A 26,439-nucleotide genomic window follows, 5' to 3' on the forward strand; every position below is an offset into this window, starting at 1 on the left:
AAGAAGTGCAGAGGAAAAAAATTTGGTGTAAAATTGTACTAGCTCGTGGTGCCCATAACCAAATATGGCGCGACGAACGATGTATGGATGCTATGATTGACCAGCTCGCGCAATCTAAAAATAGCTTTCTTGGACATTATCATGGGCCACGGGAATTCGTTCTCTTATATCATGGTCTCTTGGGTTCGAACATTCCATTCCTTATTCTATGTTATATCCCAATGATGAATTTTCACACGCGCTCATAAGTCAATACGGGTCACGTGCACAATTTCACAGGACAAATATCAGTCGATAACGTCGAGCCAAAGTGATATCTGTCCTGTGAACATTTTTGTGCGGTCAAAACTAACTTTTCGTCTGCTCAATACCTCCTCAAACAGATACCAAGGTATTCGAAACTCTATGAAGGCAAAGAAAGAATGATTTATTTCTTTCATAGAATTTTCATCAATATGTTTTTTTTAGAATTTATCCTGAAACGCGAAAGAAAAAGCAATGACAAAAAAAATCACAACAGCGCGCGCTCGTGGCGTCATTCCCGTGCACGTCAGCGCGCGCAGAAGACATTTCAAAATTGAAAACTTTTGCTTCAATTTCTATTCCAGCTCTTAGCAGAACAATTAAAAAAAACAGTCTCCCACCAGTCAAAACAGTCAAAATCCATCAGTTGAAAAAAAAGTTTTGAGCTTGTAGTTTTTGTTCTTTGGATTGCTGCATGGATTTTTATAAATTGCGAATGGCAAAAATAACAGCGCGCGCTCGTGGCGTGATTCCAGTGCACGTCAGCGTGCTATGGAGACGCTTTTCGTATTTTCATTGTAGTCACTGGGAAAATAAATAAATCCCTTTTTTGGCTCACTGTGATATCGGCGGATAATGTCCGCGAATGAGAAATGGTCCTCAACATTTCACAGTTGCCCTCGAAGCTTCGCTTCTCGGGCAACTGTTTATTTTTTGTACCATTTCTCATCCTTGGACATTATCCGCCGATATCCCAGCCGCCAGAAGGGATTTATTTACTAAATATCACATACACATGCCAGGCTTTGCTGTTTGAGCCGCATTGTCACCGGCGTACTTACGGTCGATTATGTAATAATCCCCGATGATTTTTTAACGGAAAATATTTCAAAAGTGTGAAAGCAGTGTGTCTATTGGAAGTTTCTTTGAGGATGTCACTGATAATTTAGAGCGGATGGCCTGTTGATCCTAATTGGTTATTTTGTCTCTTAGCGGTTCAGGTTACCGTCGGACCTCCGAAAGTAAACTGGTGACAATGCATGTTTAATTACTATCCTTTTTTCATGTGATACCTATGACTGCGGAAATCCTGAGTCCCACATGTAGCAGGCCCCATTGATTTTGTAAAGCGCGTGAGGGTGCACGGATATAAAAACGAATGAACCGGTGTGACGTGTTCAACAATTTATACTAACCAATGAAAAGACACAAAAGAAATTCACATCATTAAACATAGTGTAAATTCACGTATATGCTGATTGACAAAGCTTGCTCAAAGACTCTGGTCAGTGGGGTTCTACTGCATCTACGCTTTTCAATAGAAGCCTGGGAGGGACTAGTTTCTGGCAATCAGGATATGTCTGGCCAAAATGTTTTTTTTGCTCACAAATGATAGATGGTGATCACAACATAACAACATACATATTGAGTATAATATACAAGTGTTATTCCATGAGGTAAACAAATTTAAGTAACAATAAAAAGATGTGTTCAAAGATTGTAAACAAAACAACTTCGAAAGATCGTTTCGCTAAGTACTTTAATACAATTCGCCAACTTAACTACGTCTGCCAGTGCAAGAACAAAGACAGGAGTTTTTGTAGGACTTGACTCGATCACAAGAACTTGACTCTTCAAATCTTTAAACCACGCTTTTACACAGTTTTTTATACATAATTAGACAAGTTCATATTCAAAGTTTGCATTCCCACGAATGATTTTTTTCTAGAACTTCTTTTTCGACAATTCTTGGGTTTTTTGCAGTCAGTTTTTGTGTTTGTTTTTTGAGGGGCAGAAATACTCAAACGGCCGCCATATTGTTTTGCGCGTGGAGGCCTGGGGGTCGTTTCTCAAAACTCCCGGTAATATCCGGGCCCGTTAGGGTACCGGGAGAGTTTTCGGGCTACTTTTCCGGGGCTAGGAAGAGCGTTTCTCAGAGCTTGCGGTAGCGTCCCGGTTGTTTACGGGTTCCCGATAAGCAAATTATAATTTTCAGAGTTAATAAATAGATCGGCTAAATAATTATTAAAAATCAACAAAAATTAGTACAATTAGTACCCCAAAACTTATACCTTCGCAAAGTTGTTTACATTTTTTTAGGCGCACGGTGACAGCTAAATGTCATATCATTTGACAGAAAAGAAACCTTATTGGCTGGTAGGGAATCCCAAAATGATGGATAAAAAAATCCGTGATTGGCTCACTTCTTATCGGGAAGTGGAATGGTTTCCTCAAGTAATGAAAACTCACTACAACTCGACACAGCTTGAAAATGGCGAGATTTAATAGGAAAAAAAACACCAAATTTGTTATTTCAACTTGGCTAATTCGAGATGAATAGTTGATCTATAAATTTAGCTAAAAATATTAAGGAAAACATCGTTTTGCAGGGGCGGCGGGGTGGTCCCATAAGTTTGGGGCGAAAGTTTGGGGGGGATGGGTGGGTAGTGGTCTCAGGGGGAGGGGTGGTTGGTGGTTTCAGGGTGGAGGGGTGAGTGGTGCTTCCAAATCCTATTTATAAAAACGCGGGGATTTTAAACTGCTCAACAATGTTGTCGGTTGCATATATACCGCTGAAACCCGCTGGTTTAAAAAACGTTCATAAATATCTAAAGAAACATCCGCTCAGAAAAGTGCGGGTGGGCTGGCGCCCCCTGCCCCTCCCCTTCCGCCGCTCCTGTTTTCGGTATCAATGTTCGCAGTACAAGTAATTCGCGGTAAGTTAACGGAAGCTCTTGAGCTCCCGTAAGTTACCGGGCGAGTTACTGGGATTTTTTGCGGGCCCGACAATAGCGGGCGTTTCTAGAAACACCCGTAAAGTTTATCGGGGGCTTACCGGGTGATTTTCCGGGTTTATCGGGACGTTTGAGAAACGACACCCTGGGCCGGGGCAGATGGTGGCTGGCCCTACACGGCGGGAAAACGCACGGCGCATGCCGTGTCATTTCCATCACTTCCGCCCTCAAAATTAAAAAAAAAAATACAAAATTATTAGGCCTAAAAAATTCTCAATAGCAAGATTATTAAGTTTTCAAGCTCTATTCTTTTGCACCAAATAGTTTCCAGCTTGCACCAAAGGTGAAAATTATGCTTGACCATGGACTTCCACACGTCATTCTTGTTGTTTCTGCATCAATAATAGTATCCGGATTGGTTTCGCCGAAAACGCATCACTTGATTCGCGTCCACACTATCGTTTTTGCATCGTGTTCGCCTGAATCCAGCCGTCCACACTAACACGGATTCAGACCCTGTCCCGACGTGATCGAAAACGGAACGATTTGAAAACGAGCTCCAGAATGGAACAATTTGAAAACGATACCCCTTTGATGCCGTGGGGACGGACGAAAACGAAAACGGAACTCAGGTCAAGTCCACTTTGCGAACTTGTTATCGTTTTCGTATCGTTTCTGCATTTTCGTGGGGGTCGGACGGGTCGTATCAAAATGAAAACTCTTCGTGAGGACGCGGATCTTTTTGAAAACGGAACAAAAAGGTTGCGTTTTCAAACGAAAACAGATACGTGGGGACAGGGTCTCAAACGTTTGAAAACGCTGAAAGGTACAGGGTGACGTAATTTTTATGGTATGCGATATGATGCCGTCGTTTTCATTTTGATACGGATTCGACCGTCCACTCTACGGACCAAAGTATACGGATTCATTTTGATTCACTTTCGACAGCGTTTCCAAAAGTATCAGGATTCGCTGGATCCAGTGCGCGTGTTAGTGTGGACGCAAGGCCTAAACGTGGAATTGGTTGTTTATAGAGTCGATAGGGACGCTGGTCTTTGTGCGTGGGACAAGAACAACGCAAATCATGTCTTCGTTTTTCGTGTTTGCCACTGGGGGTTTTGAAACCGACCCTGTTTAGGACAAAAATTCTGAAAAACCATACCCTGTTTAAGACAAAATCCTTTATTTTAGGACCCTGTTTAGGACAACACCCTCAATTTTAGGACCCTGTTATCACGTGAGAGCAAGCAAGGCAATCAGATCGGCGGTGGGATCAGCGGTTTCGAGTTTTAACCCAATCGGTACCCTGCTTAGGACAGCCTTGCTTAAACTTATGTTCCCTGTTCAGGACAGAGAGGCCTGAAATATATACCCTGTTCAGGACAGAGAGGTCGAAATGTATACCCCTTTCGGGGCCATTTCCCGTCTTGCTTTATTTCATGCATTAGTTTCCCTCGTCGTTCGCATTTACCAGACTCACTTTTGAATCCGTGAGGACCCGAAATGATCCCAGGACCCGAAATGATCCCCAAAAGTACCCCAAGTGATCCCGGGACCCGAAACGATACCGAGGAGTCCCTAAGGCCGCTCGGCGCCAGGGTGTTGTGTTCGATGATTAGCTTGGACTCCGCTCGTTTACGGGTATCAGTGTCCATAAGGCCGGCTACCAGCACCGCCACCTTCATATCATTGACAGTATGATTCATTTGATTGAAGAAGGGAGCAGGTACTGGTAGTTCGGCCTTGTTGTCTATCACCATCCTATGGCTTCTGAATCTATGTCTTCTGAATCCCCTAGTCTGCGACCAGTTTCGCCGATGTATACTTTGGTGACACATTTTATGCACGAAATGCAGTAAACTAAGCCTTTCGAGGTGAAGCTGTGTTAATCCTATGTTAAACTTGTCATGCAACCCCTATATAATCTGGGTGATCTAGAATGCTTTTTGTCTAATTCGCTTATGCTTTATAGCTTTGTCTACAAATAGCACGTCTTTTGCGAACCGGAAGTTGACTTTCCGCCGCTGTGGGAGGTAGGGGGGGGGGGGGGGAGGCTGCCCACTGAACAGAAGGGGAGATAAGGGCGGGTCCCTGCACTTTTCACGAGCTTCAAAATAAGAGATCACATTTCACGATAAACTGATAAACTGACCACAAGGGTCAACTTTACTCGGAAATCACCATTCACGGTTTTTAAAGAACAGATCACGATTCACGCTGATCAAATTTCGCCATTCACGAATCACGGCGAAGGCGGTTTTCAATTTATCCATTTCACGATTCACGATAAACAAAAAAGGCCTTTCACGGATCACGAAAATAACCCTTACCGCCCCTGTGACAACAGGAGGACTGTGAAATGTTTATCCAGTCCACAACAAATATACTTAGCATATACAATAAGTGATGAAGTCAAGGACGCCTGACTGACGAGAACAAGATTGATAAAAGTGTCAACCAGGTATGGCGGTAAAAAAACGAAGACGAGACATTTTCGGAAACCCAGGGACATTTTCCTCTACGGAAATCCGGCGAGTGAAACAATCTGGCCGAGGAGGTAGGTTGGTAGGCAGAGGTGTTGGTCACGTGACGATGTGTTTATCACCAGTGCGAACAATGACACGCGGAGGGGTAGGGGGTAGGTAATGTTTTATATTCTTACCCTATTTCAAAAATGCTGAAATCTAAGCGACGGAAATATATTTTTAAGCTGAGACTAAAATGGCTATGTTTAGACATCTTTTATTCCTTGAGTAGCTTTACATCCTTGTCAATTGTTTGACAAACTAACGTTACAGGGCTATTTTTATCAGAGAACTCCCTCCACTCCCCCGCCCCCCCCCCCCCCCCCCCGGAAAAATAAGGTCCACCCCCCCCCCCCCGCCCCCCCCCCCCCCCCCCCGCCCCCCCCCCCGGAAAAATAAGGTCCACTTTTTCGGATTTCGCACCCCCCCCCCCAAAAAAAAAAAAAAACCTGGGTACGGGCCTGCTACTACAAGGTCTCATAGCTATTGAGGAATGCCGCTCCCCCCAAACCAGAACTGAGTGGTGGAGGAAGGGGACATCGTGCACCTGAACTTGCTATTCACCGTCCGGTAGCACCCAAAGTTATCCTCGTTTGGAACAGAGCCAGTCGTTGCGGAGAAGGCGCAGCCACTATATTGAGTAGTGATGCTGCTATCGGTGTGATGAATACAAATCGGTGACTTTTGCCAAAACGCAACCGTTGTGTGAGCTGCAGCGTTTCCTCGGATGTTGATGTATTCTACTCTCTTGCAAATCATTTCACCAACGAAGCTTATAGGGTCAACATCCACCAGCCTCGCTCTCAAGTAATCTGTGTAGTCGACACCAGAGTAGGGAAAGCTGCATGTGTAGCGCCAATGTGAGGACTGCGTCCGCAGGGCCTTCATGCGTGCCAGAGGAAGCCTTTACAAAAAAGAAAGGCTAGGAATAGCTGAAAAAATGTAGGAGTGGGTACGGCGGTGGGTGATGGGATATCTAGGGTTCGAAAAGGGGTATGGGGCTGGTGGAGTGAATGATGGAACGGGCTGTTAGGGAGAAATAGGAGGCTGAGAAATAGATAGATCGTACGTCTTTAAGGATGGGGCACACCGGTAAAAGACAAGCTGAGGGAGTTAGGGGGCATTATAAGCACGTTTTGTGCAAATGAGGGCTATAAAATGGTAGCTGAGGAATGTAGGGCGGCAACTTAGTGGATGAAGCATCCTCGGAGACCCATGGCAACGTGGAGACCGGAAGCTGGAGTACGCGCGAAGACAAAAGAAAGAGTAAGGGTAAAATACGTCTTTTCGGGTCTCGGCTTCGGGTATTCGCCGCTTCCGATCTCTGATCTTCCGATCAATTTAAATTCCATTTACATAAGAACCTATTTAGCTTAAATTCAGAAAAAGAAATTAACCTTAAAAAATCTTCATGCAAAAAAGAAGATAACTAAACATTAAAGAACTTGAACATGTATATACTTCTTAATTTGGTATGAAAGGCCAGGCCTGTTTTGGCATTAAATCAATATACATGTCGTCCTTCTACCATTCGCAGATAGCCTAAAATTCAACTAAGCACCATTTACGACACAAGAACTCTGTTAGGCTAAATTTGAAAAAAAATTGGTTCATATAAGCGGGTAAAGTACTGTAAAGAAGGTCAGTAGGGGATTTGAAGATTGGTCGCGGGGTAGTCAGAGTGTATGTGATTTCTTGGAGTAACCTCACCTATACGCAAGCCAATTTGGAGAATTTTCATTAACTGGTGCATCATGGGACAGCGGGGTGCTCATGAACTGTGGCAAGGCATTGTTGGCAAGGCTGAATGACATCATTAGGGTCCAGGCTACTCCCGGTTCAGAGTTGAAGTCGCAGTAGACCGTGTAGGTGTTTCCGTGATTGTCCACCAGCTGGTAGTAGCCGTTGGTCGTGCTATGACCGGACACCATGTGGTCCGTACAGGACTTGGGCGTATTTCTCGGACATGCCTTTTGAGAGTTTTAAGTTTTAGATTAATCCATAATTGTCTAATTCCTAATTTTAAAGCGATCTTATAGTTTTGATTTTAATGCCTTATTTTAATACATGATTGCAAAGATTTTCTTACGACTGCTGCTTGATTTTACCATAGAAATTGTGCTGAAAATCATCTAAATGAAAATCATCATCAATGCAAATAATATCCTACACAATCCTTGATACCTGGAAAGACTCCTTTTTCCTGATAAACGTCGCCAGTAGCAGTACAATCGATAATAGCTTCATGTTCTCTGTGCCTTTGTGCTTCGTCTGTTTTTCTGTTCCAGCAAATGAAGACTGCATCGTCTTGTCTGGTTACATACTAGATAGCGATTCAGTAACCATTGAATTAACATGACTTGTCTACTTCTTTTTTTGTTCTCTATTGAATGGTCCATGAACAATAAGCATCAAAATAGGTCAAAAGATGTTTTGATTCAAAGCAAACATGTTTGCACTAGATTTAAAAAAATCTCAAACCAACAAACAAGATACCTCATAAGTCAACATAAGATTGGACGATTGCGTTCTTTTTTTTGCATTAGAACCCCACCCCTCCCCCCCATTCCCTTCCTTCCAAAAACTCAAATTTTTGGTGACTCTAAACTTTAGTCGATGCTGAAAGGTGTACACTTCTATTGATAACTCAACTCATCGCCTTACCCGTGTCTGCGTTAAACCATGCGCTCTTATATCCAACATAGGCCTGTGTCCAATCCGTGCGCGATATATTATGCACTAACATAGGGGAGGTGGGGGTGCTTGCTATATCAGACGCATCCCTTGTGGGTTGGGTGGGGGGGGGTGCGTATTATACCAATGGCGTACGTAGGGGGGAGGGGGGTGGAGTGCTATATCAGGTGCGTTTCTGGGAGGGGAGCCTGCGTGCTGAATCAGTAAATCCTGTATTTTATAAAGCCTTAACCGCCCCATTGTCAGGGTTCCTATGCCCTTTTCACTTCGTCAATCTCCATACCCAGTCTTGATGTCTCACCTGTAGTCTGGCAGGCCTGACATTGTTAACTTGAGCACAGGTAGCCCAGGCAACAAGTAAGGTCAGGATCAAAGCGACCGCATACGTAAGCCCCGCACAAACACCGCCAGCAGATAAATCACTCGATATTATATACAACACAATTACACTTTATAAGGTTTTATTACGGTATTAGTGAACAATTTTAGTATGAGCGTGAGAAGCTTTGTTGACCAATTACTCGATCTTTTGCCTCTAATTTAATAGCGTAGGAATAAAATATCGCAATTATTCAGAGAAAAAGTCGAAGGCATGATAACGACCGAGTAACGATCAAGTAAGGTGTTAAGTGCACTCTCTACAGCTTCTGGTCGCCAACTGATCTATTTCATCATTTCCCCAGCGAAAGCGCAGATTGGGTAACTTTTAATTAAGACTAAGTTGGCCGATTTACAAAGGGGTAAAGATCATAGCGCTTCGTACAGCGCGCATTTGCCAAATGAGTCATGTGGCTAATAAAAAAAATTACCTTTGTAACTCGATCGAGCATTTGCTCGTTATTGGCGTGCTTGGGATTATATCTATAGACGACGGTAAAGAGACGCGCAAAACAACGAACGCGCGACGCAAATGGCCATCGCAAACTTGTGGGATTTTTTGGTGAGGGCCATACTTCAGAAGAGATAAAGATTACAAAAAAAACAACTGCGTATGCCATCGATATTCCCTTCTCGGAGCAAAATGGGTCACGTCACTGCTTGCTTGTTGTTGCTCGCAGTCTTTCAAGCTTGCAATCCTTACGTTTGGCAAACTGCAAGAGACGAAAACAAGTTCCTGCGCATATTCTATCAAGGTGAGTTAACCACAGTAAGGCGTAATTTTTCTTTTCATGTCATCTTCAAGAGGAGATTAAGTGCAAGGCAGAACAACGGCGGACTCCCCAAGTAGCTATGAAACAATAAAATAATATCTTCTTCAAATGCTAACCCTAGAATTGAGACCCCGATAAGACGCAGTGGATAACAAAAAATTCATTAAAAATTCGTAAAGAAAATATACTACGATAAAAAGGGACTGAAGGGTTCGATGTGAACTTTGGGTTTTCAATTTCTAAAGTATGTAATCACGATGAAAAATCAGCGGGTATTAGCCTATTACTAGATTCTCAGATTGAGTTACTCTAAAGGAAATCGTGGAAATAAAGGCAGCAACTTAAACTTATAACATACCCCGCTAATCTCATATTTTATATCATTAGTAATTTTTAGAGTTCATATTTTAACTTTTTGTACGTTTTTATACTTGTCGACAACAGAACTTGTTCTAGTCAATACATTGAAGCATTATCCTATGTGGCACTCTTTGCTCCATCCTAACATATTAGAGGTGGACTATCGAGCGCTATATCTCACAGGAAGAACATGCACTTTTGGCTTCATAGCCTTCGGTACCTCCGTTGTTACACGTCTATGGAAAAGGCTGGCCCGCTGTAGCCACTCGTAAATACAAGGTGCGAACAGAATTTTAACACGAAGCCCTCACTGACACTTCGTAAGATATCAGTTACGTACTTAGTGACAAAGTGGCACACGAAGCATTTTAGTCTTCTAAAATTTTCATCGCATCGTTTTGGGGGGTGGTTGCCCCATAGATGGTAATAGATCCAAAAACAATCACCCGGCTTCGCAAGACACAAATTCTGTCATTTAAAAGATATCGTTTGCGTATATTCAGCCGATAATATGTATAGTGGAACGAGTAATTATAATTACTTGCAGCGTTTTCGTAAGGCCATAGGGGGCTCGCTGTCGATAATGAATCCTAAAACAATAATCTGTATTTGCCGATAGTTGATCAATTAGATATTGATTATCCCTGATAATAATCGCTTAAATAGTTAATTTCAGAAACCTCGAGGCTTGATCATCTTGAACCGACTTAATAAAAAAATTAAAATAACGATTAGTTTGCCATCAATTCCTATGATCGTTTTAATGAATTGTTATGTAATGGAAATACAGCATGTTTTAAGGGGTTTTCAAATATGGTTAAGTAATATAACAGGCGTTTTCCAAAACAGAAACAATATTTACCTTTGACAACATTCAGTAACTAGCTCCTATTGATAAACTCAGATACTAAAAAATAATCCGGTACTTATGGTACGAACAGATAGATCTCCCCAAAAGATCCACAAAACTGCAAGGCGTATTGCAATCTGGGATCAAGGAATCAAGCAATTTCAATCTCTGACATATTAACAAACACTTGATTTTCTGTTTTCATTTTTCCTTTATATTTTTTGATTAACAGTAATAGTTTCCTTTTTATTCTACAGTTTTAGCATTCAAAACAAGGGAACAAACGAATATACTTGTTGTCAATATGTTCTAGGATGATTGATTCATTGTTATGCTATAGGTTATAAGACATAAGCTTCTTAAAAAAAGTTACATCGATTTAGCTGAAGTGGCAGGACACTGGGCCACGTACCTTGTACTATAATATCAAACAAATGCCTTAGTTTGCAAATTTTTCAGTCATCGCAGAAACTCAAGAAACATACCAAGGGCATGTCTTAGAGGCAGGGTGGGGTCCATTCACTGACCATGGATCAATTTGGCATCTTTACATCTGGTAACAGGTCACTAGATCCAACTAGAAACTTTATTCTATTCAAAAACACATATAAAATTAACCATATTCTTAACTACCAAAGAAGGGGGTCGACCGGAGAAGGACCCCTCTCGTCAAATGAGCAAGTTGCCCCCTCCCCCCCCCCCTCTTGACACGCGACTGCATATTGCAACTGCATTTTTTCTATTTCTCTTTTACTCTCGTGCCTTAGATACGCACAGGTTGGAGATTAGCCCGTCCGATTAAAAAGAGTCGATAAACGGCTCAACCCCAACCACACGATAAAGGGCTTTTTGTGGTTTTCCGCCGCACTTATTAATTCTCGGGTTACACAAAATGCTAACAGGGGGCGAGAATAAGACAAGACAATACATTATTGTTAAGGACTAGATTCATCATATCCGCACAGAGCATGAGTTTTACAGGAAGACTTTCAACACCTGTTAGGTCAATAAACATACAAGAAATGTCAGACACAGATGAGGCTTTTTAACTGTGTGTACAGAATCACTCTTTCGTAGTCCCACACTGATGGTCGCTTTTCAAAGTGCAGACGATAAAAAGTAGTGAGCAATGATTTAGTGCTAAACGCGATTTGCGAGTACAGAGGCTTATGCAGTTGGCGATAACAGAACATATTGGCAAGATATCAACTGTATGTTTGACACATGGCGTAATAGGAGAGATGCTATGTTACGTGCCCTGGGGCGACGTACAAGGGTACGTCGCACGTTGCGTTGAATCTATAAATAGTCATGATTGGGAGATATTTGAAAGGTCGTAGTGTCACAAAGCACGCTTACTGCCGGCGTATATTTACAGCATTTCAGAACAGCGCGGCATGGGGGGTTTGGCTAGACGAAGTTAAATCCTGAATGACTTTTGTTGTGCATTTTAGATGTCATTGATATAGAAAAAAGCCTTTTACCTAAGCATTCATGGATTTCTATTTAGGCATAAGATATTTTCCCCTCCTTGACGTTGATAGGGGGCGCTGGTCATTTTCGACATAAAAATCTGATTAGCAAAAGCGATGTTTAAAAATTGTTCGTTTAAAATACATGGCCCCAGGTCTTGCCAACCTTTCATATGAGACATTTCTGGGGCTACCCCTTTTTGGTGAATTTTTGTCAAGTCGCATTCTTTCCATTCAAATTGTAGTTAAAGGTAATAAACCCAGGCCCGTACCCAGGGGGCGGGGTGCAGGGGGTGCGAACGCACCCCCCACAACGGCCAAAGGTCCACTTTCGGTTCTCAATAGACGTGCTATTTGTAGACAAAACTATAAAGCACAAGCTAGATCACTCTGGAATGTAGACAAATCCGTAAATAAACGTCCCGTGGAGATACTGCAAAGACATAGCAAAAATCCCTCTTTGTTCTTTCAGGGGTGGTCAGATTTTTATCAGAGAACTCACCCTCCCCCACCGAAAAATTAAGTCCACTTTCGGATGCCGCACCCCCCCCCCCCCCCCCCCCCCCCAAGAAAAATCCTGGGTATCGGCCTGAAACCTTACATGAGATAACAAAACTAAGTTTTTTATATTAGGCGTATCAGGAAATTGTTGTTGCTGGCTCATGATGTTTAACACCGTTAAAATAACCCCCTCTTAAAGACGCACACCCAGGATTGGTTGAGGGGAGAGGTGCGCAGTCATTGGAATCATACAGAAAACATACAGTATTTAAACATACCTTAATAAGAAATGACCCACTTTTTGGGCGCCATGGGTAGGGGGGGGGGAAGTGCCTGTCTTACATGGGCGGCCTCGCGGGGATTATCGGAGAGAACATGCTTTATGCTCTTTTGCCTGCATTTGGGAATGCGCACGAAAAAAAGTTTTTGTCCTAGGCCTTAGTGATTTTCGAGGGCTGGTGCGCCTTACTACTTGCTTCAAGGGAAAACCTTAAATCTTTCATTGTGGCAATTGCTTAGATAGTAATGGGTACTAATAGCGCAATTGATGGGGGGGGGGGGGGCGGTGGCGGTGGCACGGTCTTATTTATATATGTTGAGCCTAGCCTTAAATACAACTACAGAGTCAGCCCCAACGGCTTCTGTTGGGAGGGAATTCCACTTTGGGATGGTTCTGATGAAGAAGGAATGGTGAAAAGCGTTTTTTTAGCCTCCCAACTGCGTGAAATGCAGAGCATGCGCCCTTGTCTTTGTATTTCTCTTAGTTAGCTCCTCTTGGAAGGATATTTGGACTAACCCCTTTTCGATCTTAAAGAACATTTCTAAATGCTTGGACCATGCGGTGATCTTGGAGGAGAGGCCAGTGAACGGACTTGATCATCTCGCTAACGCTACTCGTTCGGCGGTAGCCGCCATGCACAAAGCGGGCCGCACGCCTCTGGGCCGACTCGATGTTATTTATGTTTGTGTGGCGACCAGGCTTGGGTGGCGTACTCCAACGTTGGCCTCACTAGGGCGAGGTACACGCGTTGATTTATTGCCTTAGAGTAGCAAGCAAGTTTCTCTGGAGGACTCCAAGTATTCTGCTGGCCTTCTTTTTCACCTCCATGCATTGCCCACTTATAGCTCTCTATTTATCTGTACCAATCTATTTATCTGTACCAATCTATTTATCTGTACCAATCTATTTATCTGTACCAATCTATTTATCTGTACCAATCTATTTATCTGTACCAATCTATTTATCTGTACCAATCTATTTATCTGTACCAATCTATTTATCTGTACCAATCTATTTATCTGTACCAATCTATTTATCTGTACCAATCTATTTATCTGTACCAATCTATTTATCTGTACCAATCTATTTATCTGTACCAATCTATTTATCTGTACCAATCTATTTATCTGTACCAATCTATTTATCTGTACCAATCTATTTATCTGTACCAATCTATTTATCTGTACCAATCTATTTATCTGTACCAATCTATTTATCTGTACCAATCTATTTATCTGTACCAATCTATTTATCTGTACCAATCTATTTATCTGTACCAATCTATTTATCTGTACCAATCTATTTATCTGTACCAATCTATTTATCTGTACCAATCTATTTATCTGTACCAATCTATTTATCTGTACCAATCTATTTATCTGTACCAATCCATTTATCTGTACCAATCTATTTATTTGTACCAATCTATTTATCTGTACCAATCTATTTATCTGTACCAATCTATTTATCTGTACCAATCTATTTATTTGTACCAATCTATTTATCTGTACCAATCTATTTATCTGTACCAATCTATTTATTTGTACCAACCTATTTATCTGTACCAATCTATTTATCTGTACCAATCTATTTATCTGTACCAATCTATTTATCTGTACCAATCTATTTATCTGTACCAATCTATTTATATGTACCAATCTATTTATCTGTACCAATCTATTTATCTGTACCAATCTATTTATCTGTACCAATCTATTTATCTGTACCAATCCATTTATCTGTACCAATCTATTTATTTGTACCAATCTATTTATCTGTACCAATCTATTTATCTGTACCAATCTATTTATTTGTACCAATCTATTTATCTGTACCAATCTATTTATCTGTACCAATCTATTTATTTGTACCAACCTATTTATCTGTACCAATCTATTTATCTGTACCAATCTATTTATCTGTACCAATCTATTTATCTGTACCAATCTATTTATCTGTACCAATCTATTTATATGTACCAATCTATTTATCTGTACCAATCTATTTATCTGTACCAATCTATTTATTTGTACCAACCTATTTATCTGTACCAATCTATTTATCTGTACCAATCTATTTATCTGTACCAATCTATTTATCTGTACCAATCTATTTATCTGTACCAATCTATTTATCTGTACCAATCTATTTATCTGTACCAATCTATTTATCTGTACCAATCTATTTATCTGTACCAATCTATTTATCTGTACCAATCTATTTATCTGTACCATATAGCCATTTATTTAAAAAAAAATATGAATTTTCACATTGGATTCGTTTGATTCTCCGTTTTGACTCATCACAAGTCTAGAAATGAAACTGGACTCTGACATAATAGTACTATTGAGGTTATTCGTAAACATTCTATTTCTTTACACCTTCACTGGTAATATTCACTTAGGCATTTCTTACGTCAATTTCAGGTTTTGCCATGCTTAGCTTATACCCCATATTATCAGTAAACCAAGATCCGAAACTCCCAATCTGGGATATAGTAATACAGTAATTGTGGCTGGTGCTGGCTAGCCGATGGGAAGCGCGGCCAGCAGTCAAGGTTACCCTCCATTATTATTCGCAATATTTACATCGCTTTTAATGACTGCGTAATCGTCAGCCAAGCAGATAGCTAAGATGTCTGAGGGAGGGTTCGCAGTGATAGTATCATATGAAAGTAGCATATTCACTATCCTTCAATAAGAAATGATGCACTTTTTGTGAGGCCCAGAGGGCTGTACCTCCCCCCCCCCCCTACACACACCCCTTAGTAGTTACACACCCGACAGCCACACCCATGTAACGATACCGTACTTTTGTTCTCTGTGCACTAGAATTGAGGAAGATTCCACCTCGAAGAGTCACCGCACAGAAGATCGCGACATACTTCTTAGATCGCGACGACGTCCACATTGCGAGCATTCACCGCGGTCGATACGCCAACTTGGGGTACCTCTACAACCCGATGAATTACCCATTACGACAGGCTTCTAGCAACATAAAAGTTCCCTATGCTTTCCGGAATGACCACTACAACCCGCTGAGATCGCGAATACACCACAATGTTCACCCTTATTCAGATGACTACTACAACCAGTTACGATCCTGGATGCGGTACACACGTAACTTGCGCGATCCTGACATCAACCCTGACGACCAGTACAACATACCACGACGATCGCGTCTACGTCGCGCTACTAAGCGGAAATACTTTTACGATGTTGCGTTTCTCCTTGATACGTCAACCTCGGTGCGTAGACGAAACTTCGAGCTGGCCAAACGCGCCTTGATAGAAATTACCGACCGAGGGATGAAGAATACTTCATACGCAGCGATAACCTACTCCAAGTACGCCAAACTTGAATTTAACTTTACGCGATATCCGGACGCAAAGGATAAACTCTTGAACATCAAGTATCGGCCTGGAAACACGAATACACAGGAGGCACTGCACATGGCCTTAAAGCAGTTATTCGAGAACCCTGAATCTAACGTTCGTAATGATAGCAGGCGAAGGGTTCTTCTAGTGACAGACGGGTTATCTAATGTGCGGAAGCAACTAACCCTCTTGCGCGCCTTTGAGTTAAAGGCGTCCGGGATAGAAGTGTTTGTGGTGGCGGTAGGTCGGTATAGGTACGGCATGGAAGAGATAGTCGGCATGGCTAGTAGTACGCAGGCGCATTTATTCCGTGTCAGTAGCATGAATGGCTTGGTCAAGGTCATTAAACTAATACCAATAGTACCCAAGAAAGCAAGATCATGGCTGACCAGCATGCACTCCGATAGTTTCCGGTACCAACAGCAGACGAGTAGGAACAATAGGAGATTGACTTAGGGACTGCCTACTGTTTTAAGGGCCAAAGCCAAGCGCGAGAACGAAAAGATTGACAGTTTTATAACCGAATTCGTTGTTGTGCGTCCGCCGCGAATTCAAATCCATTTCTCGTCCTGGGAAAAGCGCGTAGTCAATCATACCACCGTGGCCAATCAATTCCCTTGCTATGTGCAGTCAAATGGTTTATGATGAGCCAGTGAAAGCCATCGGTTGGTTTAGACGGTTGATTTTACTATGCGCCATTTCCAAAGGAAATAAACAATAAATTCGGCTGTAATGCATTCGCGCACTGTCGATGCCCTCCATCTGTTATGAGGTTTTGATAAGAACAACGGCAATCAAGTCGGCAGAAACAATTGATGGATGGCGACTTGCACTAACAGATCGAATAATTGTGTGGGTGGCAAATTCGCGCGCGCACAGGCCCTCATAGGCAAAATAACAACAACAACAACAAAAACAATTTTGCGCTTACGTCTTTGTCAGAAAGGGCTTATTTTAATTTAAAGATTTTTTTGACGGGCGTTGTCATTTTTGTGTTTATTCCGGCTTGAATGTGCCAACCAAAAGGTCGCGTGATCAGTTAGGGATGTCGTCTATTGGAGAGGCGACACGTCGTATTTAATCACAAAATAGTTAACTAATTTCTCCAAAGCCATATTTCATATTCCAAGTATAAAGCTCAAACTTAATTGAGGCTGATTACAACAATCGTACATAGAGCAAAGGTTTCTGGACACGACACGTCATGTTATCAGATCGGGCGTGGTCAATAGCATTTTAACTCTCTTCTTTAAATAGATAGCACGTTGGCTCCTTGGATAGCCAAGAAAGGTAGCTGTTAGAATGATATAAGTCTTGTCTGCCGTCCATAAAAACTCCGGAATAGTATTCCAGCAAAAGTATATCTGTGAGAAATATTGAATATTATAATTGGTTATGCAAAAAAAAAAACATGAAGGCTTTGGTCACAACTGTAGATGCAACTTTTAGCACTATTTCCAAAATATAATAGGAATGAGGGGTTGCAAGATTAGCAAATAGTGAATTGAGGAGGTCGCACATTTGTAAGATATTAGTACGTCAAGGTCACATATCAAGGGAGAAAAAATAAAATGTTTAATGCTTGGAATTAAAGGCTTTGTTTACACCGCTTTGTTTAAGGTATCAAACGCTTGAAGGGGTCCGCTAGGGCAGACCCGAAAAAAACTAAACGACGGGGAGGGCAAAAGAGATAAGGTACAAGTGTGAAAAGAATCCATGTCCATCAATTTGAATAAGCTGTCGTGGTATTTTCGATAGAATTTGGTCAATAAAGCTTATCAATTCATTCTTAGGTAGCCTACGTGTAGCCGCTGACTCGCGAAAATATACGTAGGCTAATTCTTAGGTAGTTATTGTGAGATTTCTTTTCATAAAATTGATTGAAAACAATAACAAAGGTATGGCTGAGAAGGGCTCTTTAAATTTTCAAAAAGCTCATCTTTAAATTAGCGCCCCCTCTAAGGTGTAAAATATTCAATAAAAACCTGCAAATAAAGGCATTGCGCACTTATTATTATGAAACAGAAGAGTTCGGAATAAGAGCTCAACTTAGGGCGCGTTTTTTTTACTCGTGATTCCGGAATGAGAATGATTAGAATAGAAGCGCGTTCGTTTATCCCCGTTCCCATTCCGGAATGGAATGAAGGCCATTCCACCCATTCTTCTACCTGTAGCAGAATGACACGAATGCATTCTGAACATTCTCTACCAGCCATTCCCATTCCAGAATGATAGGAAAAAACGAGCCCTCAATCTTGAATAAGCAGGAGCTTATTCTTAGCCTGCTTGCAGGCGGTACTCGGTGTTATCGTCGCAAAAAACCCTCTCCGTTCGGTGATCGGGCGCCATCTTGTATTTTAAGCCGCGTGGTTCCTGGGGGCAAGCGCAAAAACGGACGAAGGTCGCCCCCGGGAACTACGCGACTTAAAATACAAAATGGCGCCCGATCACCGAACGGAGATGTTTTTTCGCGATGATAACACCGAATACCGCCTGCAAGCAGGCTAAGAATAGTTTTTTTTATTTATTTTCGTCGTTCTCTGACGTGAAGGGCGCAGTCATTTTTGTTGTTGTTATTTTGGTAAATAGTAAAATTACACAAATATACAGAAACGACGAATCCTTTAAAAATACTTTATTTACTAAAATTTCAAAAGAGATGAAATGTCCATAAATTATCTCGATATAAATGTATCTATTTGATATCAAATTCCAATTCTGTTCAGTCGTGATGTGATATAAATAAGGTCAGTTTAACTGTAATAAATAGATTGATAAAGAGTTGGGCGTGTCAGCGGCTCGAGGAGAAGTAGGAACAGCACCAGACCGATGACAAAGAGTGCGGCGATAGCTGAAATGGAGGCACGAAACGTGTCAGTGATAGGGGTGGGCTATGACGCATAGCTCCTGACAAATTTGTCTAGTAAAGAAAACAAAGCAACCTATGGCACCCAGGGCCGGTTTCCTAAAAACTCCCTCGCCCCCTCGCCCCCCCCCCCCCCCCCCCCTGCCCCCCCTCTTAGATCCGCCCCTGATTTATCTGACTTTTCAGGAACCGGTCACAGGGCGTCGAGGTTAACGTAACAAGAGGCGAGGCACTGTAGGGGGGGAAGGGACGGGAGAGAATCCGGTCTTATTCCGCCTTGTTATACTGGACTCGACACCATGGGTTCCCGAGGATGAAACAAAGCAGCTAAATTACATTTGATATGAAAAAACGATGTGCTTTATTAAAGGGCTCCGGTAAGCCGGTACTCTGTTATCCTAGCAAAATACCAAATGTGTGGAGCATCCACTTCCATTCGCTGATTTAAAAATGCTATTGCTATATTTCCGAATGAATTCGTAAAATTTTAAGACTTCAGTTTTTAGATTGTTATTTTAGAGTTTTTTTCAAATAATTTGTCTTCTAATATAGTTTGAGAACAATATCAAATGTGTGGCGGACCGTGGTAGCAAATATTTTAGTTTCGTCTGTCTTCCAAATATCATCGTATGACAACCAAACTTGGTAGGTGTATGTGTCAAAGAGGATGGTCACGTGATTTGTGGCGTCATCGATGACGTCGCTAAAAGTAAAACCTTTTCGCCATGCCACCAAAAACAAAAAATGTACATATCTCATGGGTGGGGGCAGGGGATGCAAAAAGATGGTCACGTAACACATGGTGTACGTCATCAAAAACACAAATATTCATATTTCATGACATAAGAATGGCAAAGGCAACTAATATTGGAAGATGCCATGTGACTGTCAAGGGGATAAAATAGAATGGTCGCTTGAGTGACGTCAACGATGACAGCAGCCAAACTTCATTCTTCATTCAAGCTGCATTCACACCAAAACCATGTTTAGTTAAACAAGGTTTTTCTTTGCCTGATAACTTGCCAAGTATCTCATTGTGTTGAATTCTTACTTGCTAAATGATCACTTAGTAACATGTACAGCACAATCTATTCAGTTATGATCTTGGTTCTGTCCACTCTTGGGGGGATTGAGATTTAAACCACCTTTAAACTGGTTTATGTGCTGGTGTGGATGCGGTATTAAAGTCTGTCATCTACAGTAGCTCAAATAGATAGACACTAGATCTGTGATGTCTACAGTGGCATCACAAACAGCCGTAAAGATTTTTATTGAAATTATTTTGCGGAAATATGCAAAGCTCCTTTTTTCCGGAATACGGAGTGCAGTACTATTGGTGTATGTAATACATGCCAGACTAAAGATACAGGTGGCCTAGTAGTAGTACTCACCAATGGGGTGTTTAGAGCGTGGAATCTCCTCAAAGGCAGGGAATCCCATGTAATTACAAAAACTATGACAAATAACAGGACCTGACAGATGACCTGAAAAGAGATGGTACTTCTCAGGGTCATGTCCAATAGAAATGCCAATAAAAACTAAATAACCCTTTACCTGTTCTGAGAAACAAGAATGCAGAGTAGGCTCCGAACACTGTTGTATAGAAAGACTGAAACACTTAAAATGAACAACAGAGTACTATTAGCTTTAAAAAGTAGCATTTGCTTCTGGATTCTGCATACTGCATCACCGCAGCCCCTAGAGGTGGGTGGAAGATACACTAACCCAGTATATTCACTATACAGGAACGTTGGATAGCATTGGTGTAGCTAGGATTTTAAACAGGAGGGGGCCCAAAAGGCCCTTTCAAGGCATTTTCTCCTGTATTTTAGATGTCTCATACATTTACCATATTTTTGACTGCTAAAAGGGGGCCCGCCTACCCTGGCTATGCCCCTGGACAGGATAGCTTTTTTTTGGCATTCTCTGTCATTTTTACAGGTCTTCTAAGAGCCGGGGTGTATTCAGGTTTTGTTTTTCATCCTGAACAGGGTGTGGAACACGGTACAGTGTGTCATTTCAGATATTTTATCCTAGCTATATATAGACCCTAATATGACACCGAAAACAGAGTGTCACCCTCCCCTTCTGGACTGCACTGTAGTATCTAAAATATAGTAAATATCAATGGGTTTGTCAAAGAGTCATACCATAAAAGCATTACTTTACTCACAGGTTTCCATCAAAATGGATTTTGGCTTCTCCACGTTGGCTTCGAGCTTTTCAATAGCATGATGAACATGAGCTAAACAGAAAATAAAACCCTTAAAGAATGTAATGATAGATCTTTTATAATAATAATTTATAGCTGTTCTATGGTTGTTTATTTAGGGTTGTACATGTAATAAGGCAAAAGATGTTTAATAGAGACTGCTTCTTCAATTATAGTTCATGTTGGACCTTATGACATTTGAAATTTCATTTGATAGTCAATCAATTTTTTTTTTCAGTTAAAGCACCAAATTAGCCAAAAATTAGCTAAAAAAGTAGCTAAAATTTGCATATGGCAATTTTGAAAGGAAATAAATGTTTAATGGAACACGATATAGATAAAATGAGATACCCTTTTGAAGATGAACATATGCTGATGCAAATAAAATGTATTTTATTCATTTTGCTAAGAAAAACATTTTGCATTTTTTGGCCACTTCAGTACTCGGGAAAAAAAAAAACATGAGCAGATGCTCAATTATGTTATATGGATTCGAGGATGTGATGTTCATTTTTCTAGCATCACACAGTGGTGAAGGCAGACCCCAGCCTTAATTCAGCTCATATGAAAGGTGAACATAATTAGTAAGTCTGGGAAGAAATACTGTACTGCAAGTTAATATTCCCTGGACGGAAATACATCAAAACAAGTTTGAAATAGTAAATGGAAAGCACTCTTTTTTCACAGAGGCATAAAACACAACATCCCAACCTATGAGTTGATTCATTTCCCTTATTTCACCACACTTACGCAAACCAACCACTTAGTCTAAAGCTTGTTTATAGTTTTTCTTGATTCCCAATTACAGTACTATGAACTTACCAACACCAAAGAGAAGAGGGCATACAAAAACTGACAAATTTACACCATAGCTAGGGACCAGCAGCGGAAGCATGCAAGCTCTGTACACAAACTCCTCTGTTAAAGGAGCCTATGTTTATAAGAAAAAAACACATCATATATTAGGTATTGACAAATATGAAGAGGACATTTAATAATTACCTTTAAAAATAACAAAATCCTACAGGATGCATTTATAACATACTACTCTTTGTTCAAAACATAACTTGTATACTGTATTTTTTCTGGTGTAAAAAGAGCAAAACATACCACAACATAATTTCGTAGTGTTTTGATGTCCATCCAACTTGAAGGGGTTTTCAAATTGTCTTTGAATAAGAAAATAATTTGATTGAGAAAAGTTAAGATCTTCACAAATATTCAGGTATGCAGATAATTATTAATGGTGACTAGAATTTTAGAGATTACAATTTAAGCAAGCTCATTTCTGAACGGCAGATGGAAACCGGAAGTTTAACGTTTTCTGACTTTGTAATGTTTTTGCTCTAACCCAATGATAAAAGACATTTGTATTCTACCACACAGTCTTACAAATGAAATCTTTTAGCATTGCGATTAAACACAAATTATCTACTTCTGGTTGCCGTCCGTCATCCAGAAACATGTTTGCTAAATATAGTTGCATCACATCTTAGCCTCTTGAACCCAAAGAGTAACAATAAGGGTGCACACAGTTGTGTCACGTCTTACCCTCTTCAAAGCACAGGGTACCCAAGAGAGTGTATATACAGTAGTTGCATCATGTTTTACCCTCTTCAAGGCACAGGGTACCCAAGAGAGTGTATGTACAGTAGTTGCATCATGTTTTACCCTCTTCAAGGCACAGGGTACCCAAAAGAGTGTATATACAGTAGTTGCATCATGTCTTACCCTCTTCAAGGCACAGGGTACCCAAGAGAGTGTATATACAGTAGTTGCATCATGTTTTACCTTCTGCGTGGCACAGAGTACCCAAAGAGAAGGCTAGAGCTAGAGGACCTAGAAATAAAATCTACAAGACAAAATTCTGTCAGGAGCATTTGCAGTATTTCTGGAAGTCGCCCAGAGCAGATCAATATTATATCATATATAAGTAGCCCAGAGCAGATCATATCATATATAAGTAGCCCAGAGCAGATCATATCATATATAAGTAGCCCAGAGCAGATCATATCATATATAAGTAGCCCAGAGCAGATCATATCATATATAAGTAGCCCAGAGCAGATCAATATTATATCATATATAAGTAGCCCAGAGCAGATCATTATTATATCATATATAAGTAGCCCAGAGCAGATCATATCATATATAAGTAGCCCAGTGCAGATCATTATCATATCATATATAAGTAGCCCAGAGCAGATCATTATTATATCATATATAAGTAGCCCAGAGCAGATCATATCATATATAAGTAGCCCAGAGCAGATCATATCATATATAAGTAGCCCAGAGCAGATCATATCATATATAAGTAGCCCAGAGCAGATCATATCATATATAAGTAGCCCAAAGCAGATCATTATTATATCATATATAAGTAGCCCAGAGCAGATCATATCATATATAAGTAGCCCAGAGCAGATCATATCATATATAAGTAGCCCAGAGCAGATCATTATCATATCATATATAAGTAGCCCAGAGCAGATCATTATTATATCATATATAAGTAGCCCAGAGCAGATCATATCATATATAAGTAGCCCAGAGCAGATCATATCATATATAAGTAGCCCAGAGCAGATCATATCATATATAAGTAGCCCAGAGCAGATCATAACATATATAAGTAGCCCAGAGCAGATCATATCATATATAAGTAGCCCAGAGCAGATCAATATTATATCATATATAAGTAGCCCAGAGCAGATCATTATTATATCATATATAAGTAGCCCAGAGCAGATCATTATCATATCATATATAAGTAGCCCAAAGCAGATCATTATTATATCATATATAAGTAGCCCAAAGCAGATCATTATTATATCATATATAAGTAGCCCAGAGCAGATCATATCATATATAAGTAGCCCAGAGCAGATCAATATTGTATCATATATAAGTAGCCCAGAGCAGATCATTATTATATCATATATAAGTAGCCCAGAGCAGATCATTATTATATCATATATAAGTAGCCCAAAGCAGATCATTATTATATCATATATAAGTAGCCCAGAGGAGATCATTATTATATCATATATAAGTACCCAGAGCAGATCATTATTATATCATATATAAGTAGCCCAGAGCAGATCATTATTATATCATATATAAGTAGCCCAAAGCAGATCATTATCATATCATATATAAGTAGCCCAGAGCAGATCATTATTATATCATATATAAGTAGCCCAGAGCAGATCATTATTATATCATATATAAGTAGCCCAGAGCAGATCATTATTATATCATATATAAGTAGCCCAGAGCAGATCTTTGTTTATTTGTACATAAGCTGGGTAGTTAAATGGGTAATGTGACAATCAGGGCAGCAATTGCTAAGAGGGGGGTGGGGGTAGGCGGTCATAGGTATCATTATTTATATTGTATATAATAAATACCGTATTTCCCAGCTTATATAGCGGAAATCAAAAGAAAATGCAGCGATCCCATTGTAGGTGAGAAACAGGCACAAAATTGTTTAAAAATAACGCAGTAAAAGGTATTCCAACCAAAGAATATCTTAAATTTCCTTATCATGTTTTTTGTAAGAAAATAAGCCCAAAAACTCTCCAGAAAAAAACAGCAATTATCATTTATGCTTCCTTTGCGATTTTTCTTGTTGTCCTCCATGTTGGAATTTACTCAACCCAGTCTCTTTGCACCTTGTCCAAAATGGCGGTAATTGCAGTGAACAAACACAAGCTCGCATTTCGATGTTCCATATGAAAATGCAAATGTTCAGCAATGAGAATAACATCTTTACATTTGTGCTAAGATGCGCTGCTTATGCCTAAGAGGTTCAAAGTTATCACCTTTAATTTCAGATGTAGAAAAGCATTTACAGTACTAATAAAATTAATTGTGAATTGGAACATTTATTTTATCTTGATTCTTCTATTTCTTTTTTGGTTGTTTCTCATTTCCTGGGTTCGTTGGGGTGCGTATTATATGCAGGTTTTCAAAAAAATTTTATAAAGGCCCTGAAAATTGGGGTGCAGATTACACGCAGGTGTGCATTTGACGCCTGGAATTACGGTAACACACTGGCCATGGGGGAGCAGACCCCACCCTGTGTACATCTCTGACAATGACAGTTATCAGGTCAAACAATTCAAACCACTCCAATGACAAAAGTATATGGGTAGGCCGTAATCACTGTCCTTCCATCGATTTCCTTTTATTTCTTGTTATTTTTTAAGCCAAATATCTGAAAATAGGGGGCAGGGCCTGCTTGCCCCTCCCCCTAGATCTGCCCTTGTAGGGTTATTTTTGTAGGTGAAATACCAGCTACTTTAAAAGACATACCATGGTTAGAAGCAGAGGAAGAAATGTTGCAAAGATGATTTGTTCATATGCAGCCCAGGTGAAATACCTGCTACTTTAAAGACATACCATCGTTAGAAGCAGAGGAAGAAATGTTGCAAAGATGATGTTGTTCATATGCAGCCCAAGAAATGTCCACAATGAATGAACCTATGAAAGATAATATTAGTAATAGAAGTGAATAAAAATAATTCATTTTATGATTTGAAAAAGCCATGAAAAAGTTACAGCAATATTGCTAATGGGTCAATCATCAGATATAATTGCAGAACTTTTTTATTGATTTGTAGTAAGAAGCTTGGGCTACCTGTGGTGACACAAACAAATAATAAAACGAGAATCGGCAATTTACCTCGGTTCCTGGTACAGGATCTGACCACATCCACACATAAAACGGCGAGAGAAGCGACACAAAAGCTACTCTGCGGAACCTCTGCTTAACTGTCTTGGAATGATTCCTTTTTATATACACATAAGAAATAAGATTGCAGTGATCAAGTGAACAAGAATGAATGAAATGCTCTTGATAAGAAATTAACACTCATAAAAACGGGTTTAAAAATACAAGTACCTAGGAAGAGGAGACTTCTTTATGTATAAACTGATGACATACACGACAGCCAGCACCAAACAAGCGAATGATCCACGAGAAAGAGAGACAGACTCGAAACTAACACGAAATTCAAGATTTGCCGCCATCTTGTTTTTACGAGCGCGAAGTGCGAGACGGGTAGCACATCCCACAGGAAACCCAACACTGCCTTAGAATAATATTACCACATAGTCTCCAGGAAAAAAAAATCTCAACCTGCGAAGCAAAATAAATATCGACTTCA

General features: G+C 40.4%; 3 protein-coding genes across 3 annotated transcripts; 1 reads left to right on the top strand and 2 right to left on the bottom strand.

Moving 5' to 3' along the window:
• Positions 1 to 5,909: 5,909 nt before the first annotated feature.
• Positions 5,910 to 7,824, bottom strand: LOC116610933. Its single transcript, XM_032371609.2, has 3 exons — positions 7,688 to 7,824; positions 7,214 to 7,473; positions 5,910 to 6,407 (listed from the first exon to the last, which is right to left on the bottom strand). The coding sequence occupies exons 1-3, from the start codon at positions 7,805 to 7,807 to the stop codon at positions 5,987 to 5,989; spliced, it is 801 nt and encodes a 266-aa protein (XP_032227500.1). The 5' UTR covers positions 7,808 to 7,824; the 3' UTR covers positions 5,910 to 5,986.
• Positions 7,825 to 9,000: 1,176 nt separating this feature from the next.
• LOC116610940 lies at positions 9,001 to 17,775 on the top strand. Its single transcript, XM_032371617.2, has 2 exons — positions 9,001 to 9,330; positions 15,643 to 17,775. The coding sequence occupies exons 1-2, from the start codon at positions 9,189 to 9,191 to the stop codon at positions 16,641 to 16,643; spliced, it is 1,143 nt and encodes a 380-aa protein (XP_032227508.1). The 5' UTR covers positions 9,001 to 9,188; the 3' UTR covers positions 16,644 to 17,775.
• A 1,032-nt stretch (positions 17,776 to 18,807) lies between these two features.
• Positions 18,808 to 26,339, bottom strand: LOC5503266 (CAAX prenyl protease 2). The gene is made up of 10 exons (XM_001624311.3): positions 26,175 to 26,339; positions 25,956 to 26,061; positions 25,673 to 25,753; positions 23,057 to 23,117; positions 22,376 to 22,434; positions 22,088 to 22,196; positions 21,227 to 21,298; positions 20,608 to 20,670; positions 20,445 to 20,537; positions 18,808 to 19,038 (listed from the first exon to the last, which is right to left on the bottom strand). The coding sequence occupies exons 1-10, from the start codon at positions 26,300 to 26,302 to the stop codon at positions 18,941 to 18,943; spliced, it is 870 nt and encodes a 289-aa protein (XP_001624361.1). The 5' UTR covers positions 26,303 to 26,339; the 3' UTR covers positions 18,808 to 18,940.
• Between the last annotated feature and the right edge of the window lie 100 nt (positions 26,340 to 26,439).

This window comes from Nematostella vectensis, chromosome 7, assembly GCF_932526225.1.
Source record: "Nematostella vectensis chromosome 7, jaNemVect1.1, whole genome shotgun sequence".
In the NCBI taxonomy this organism is placed as follows: Eukaryota; Metazoa; Cnidaria; class Anthozoa; order Actiniaria; family Edwardsiidae; genus Nematostella; species Nematostella vectensis.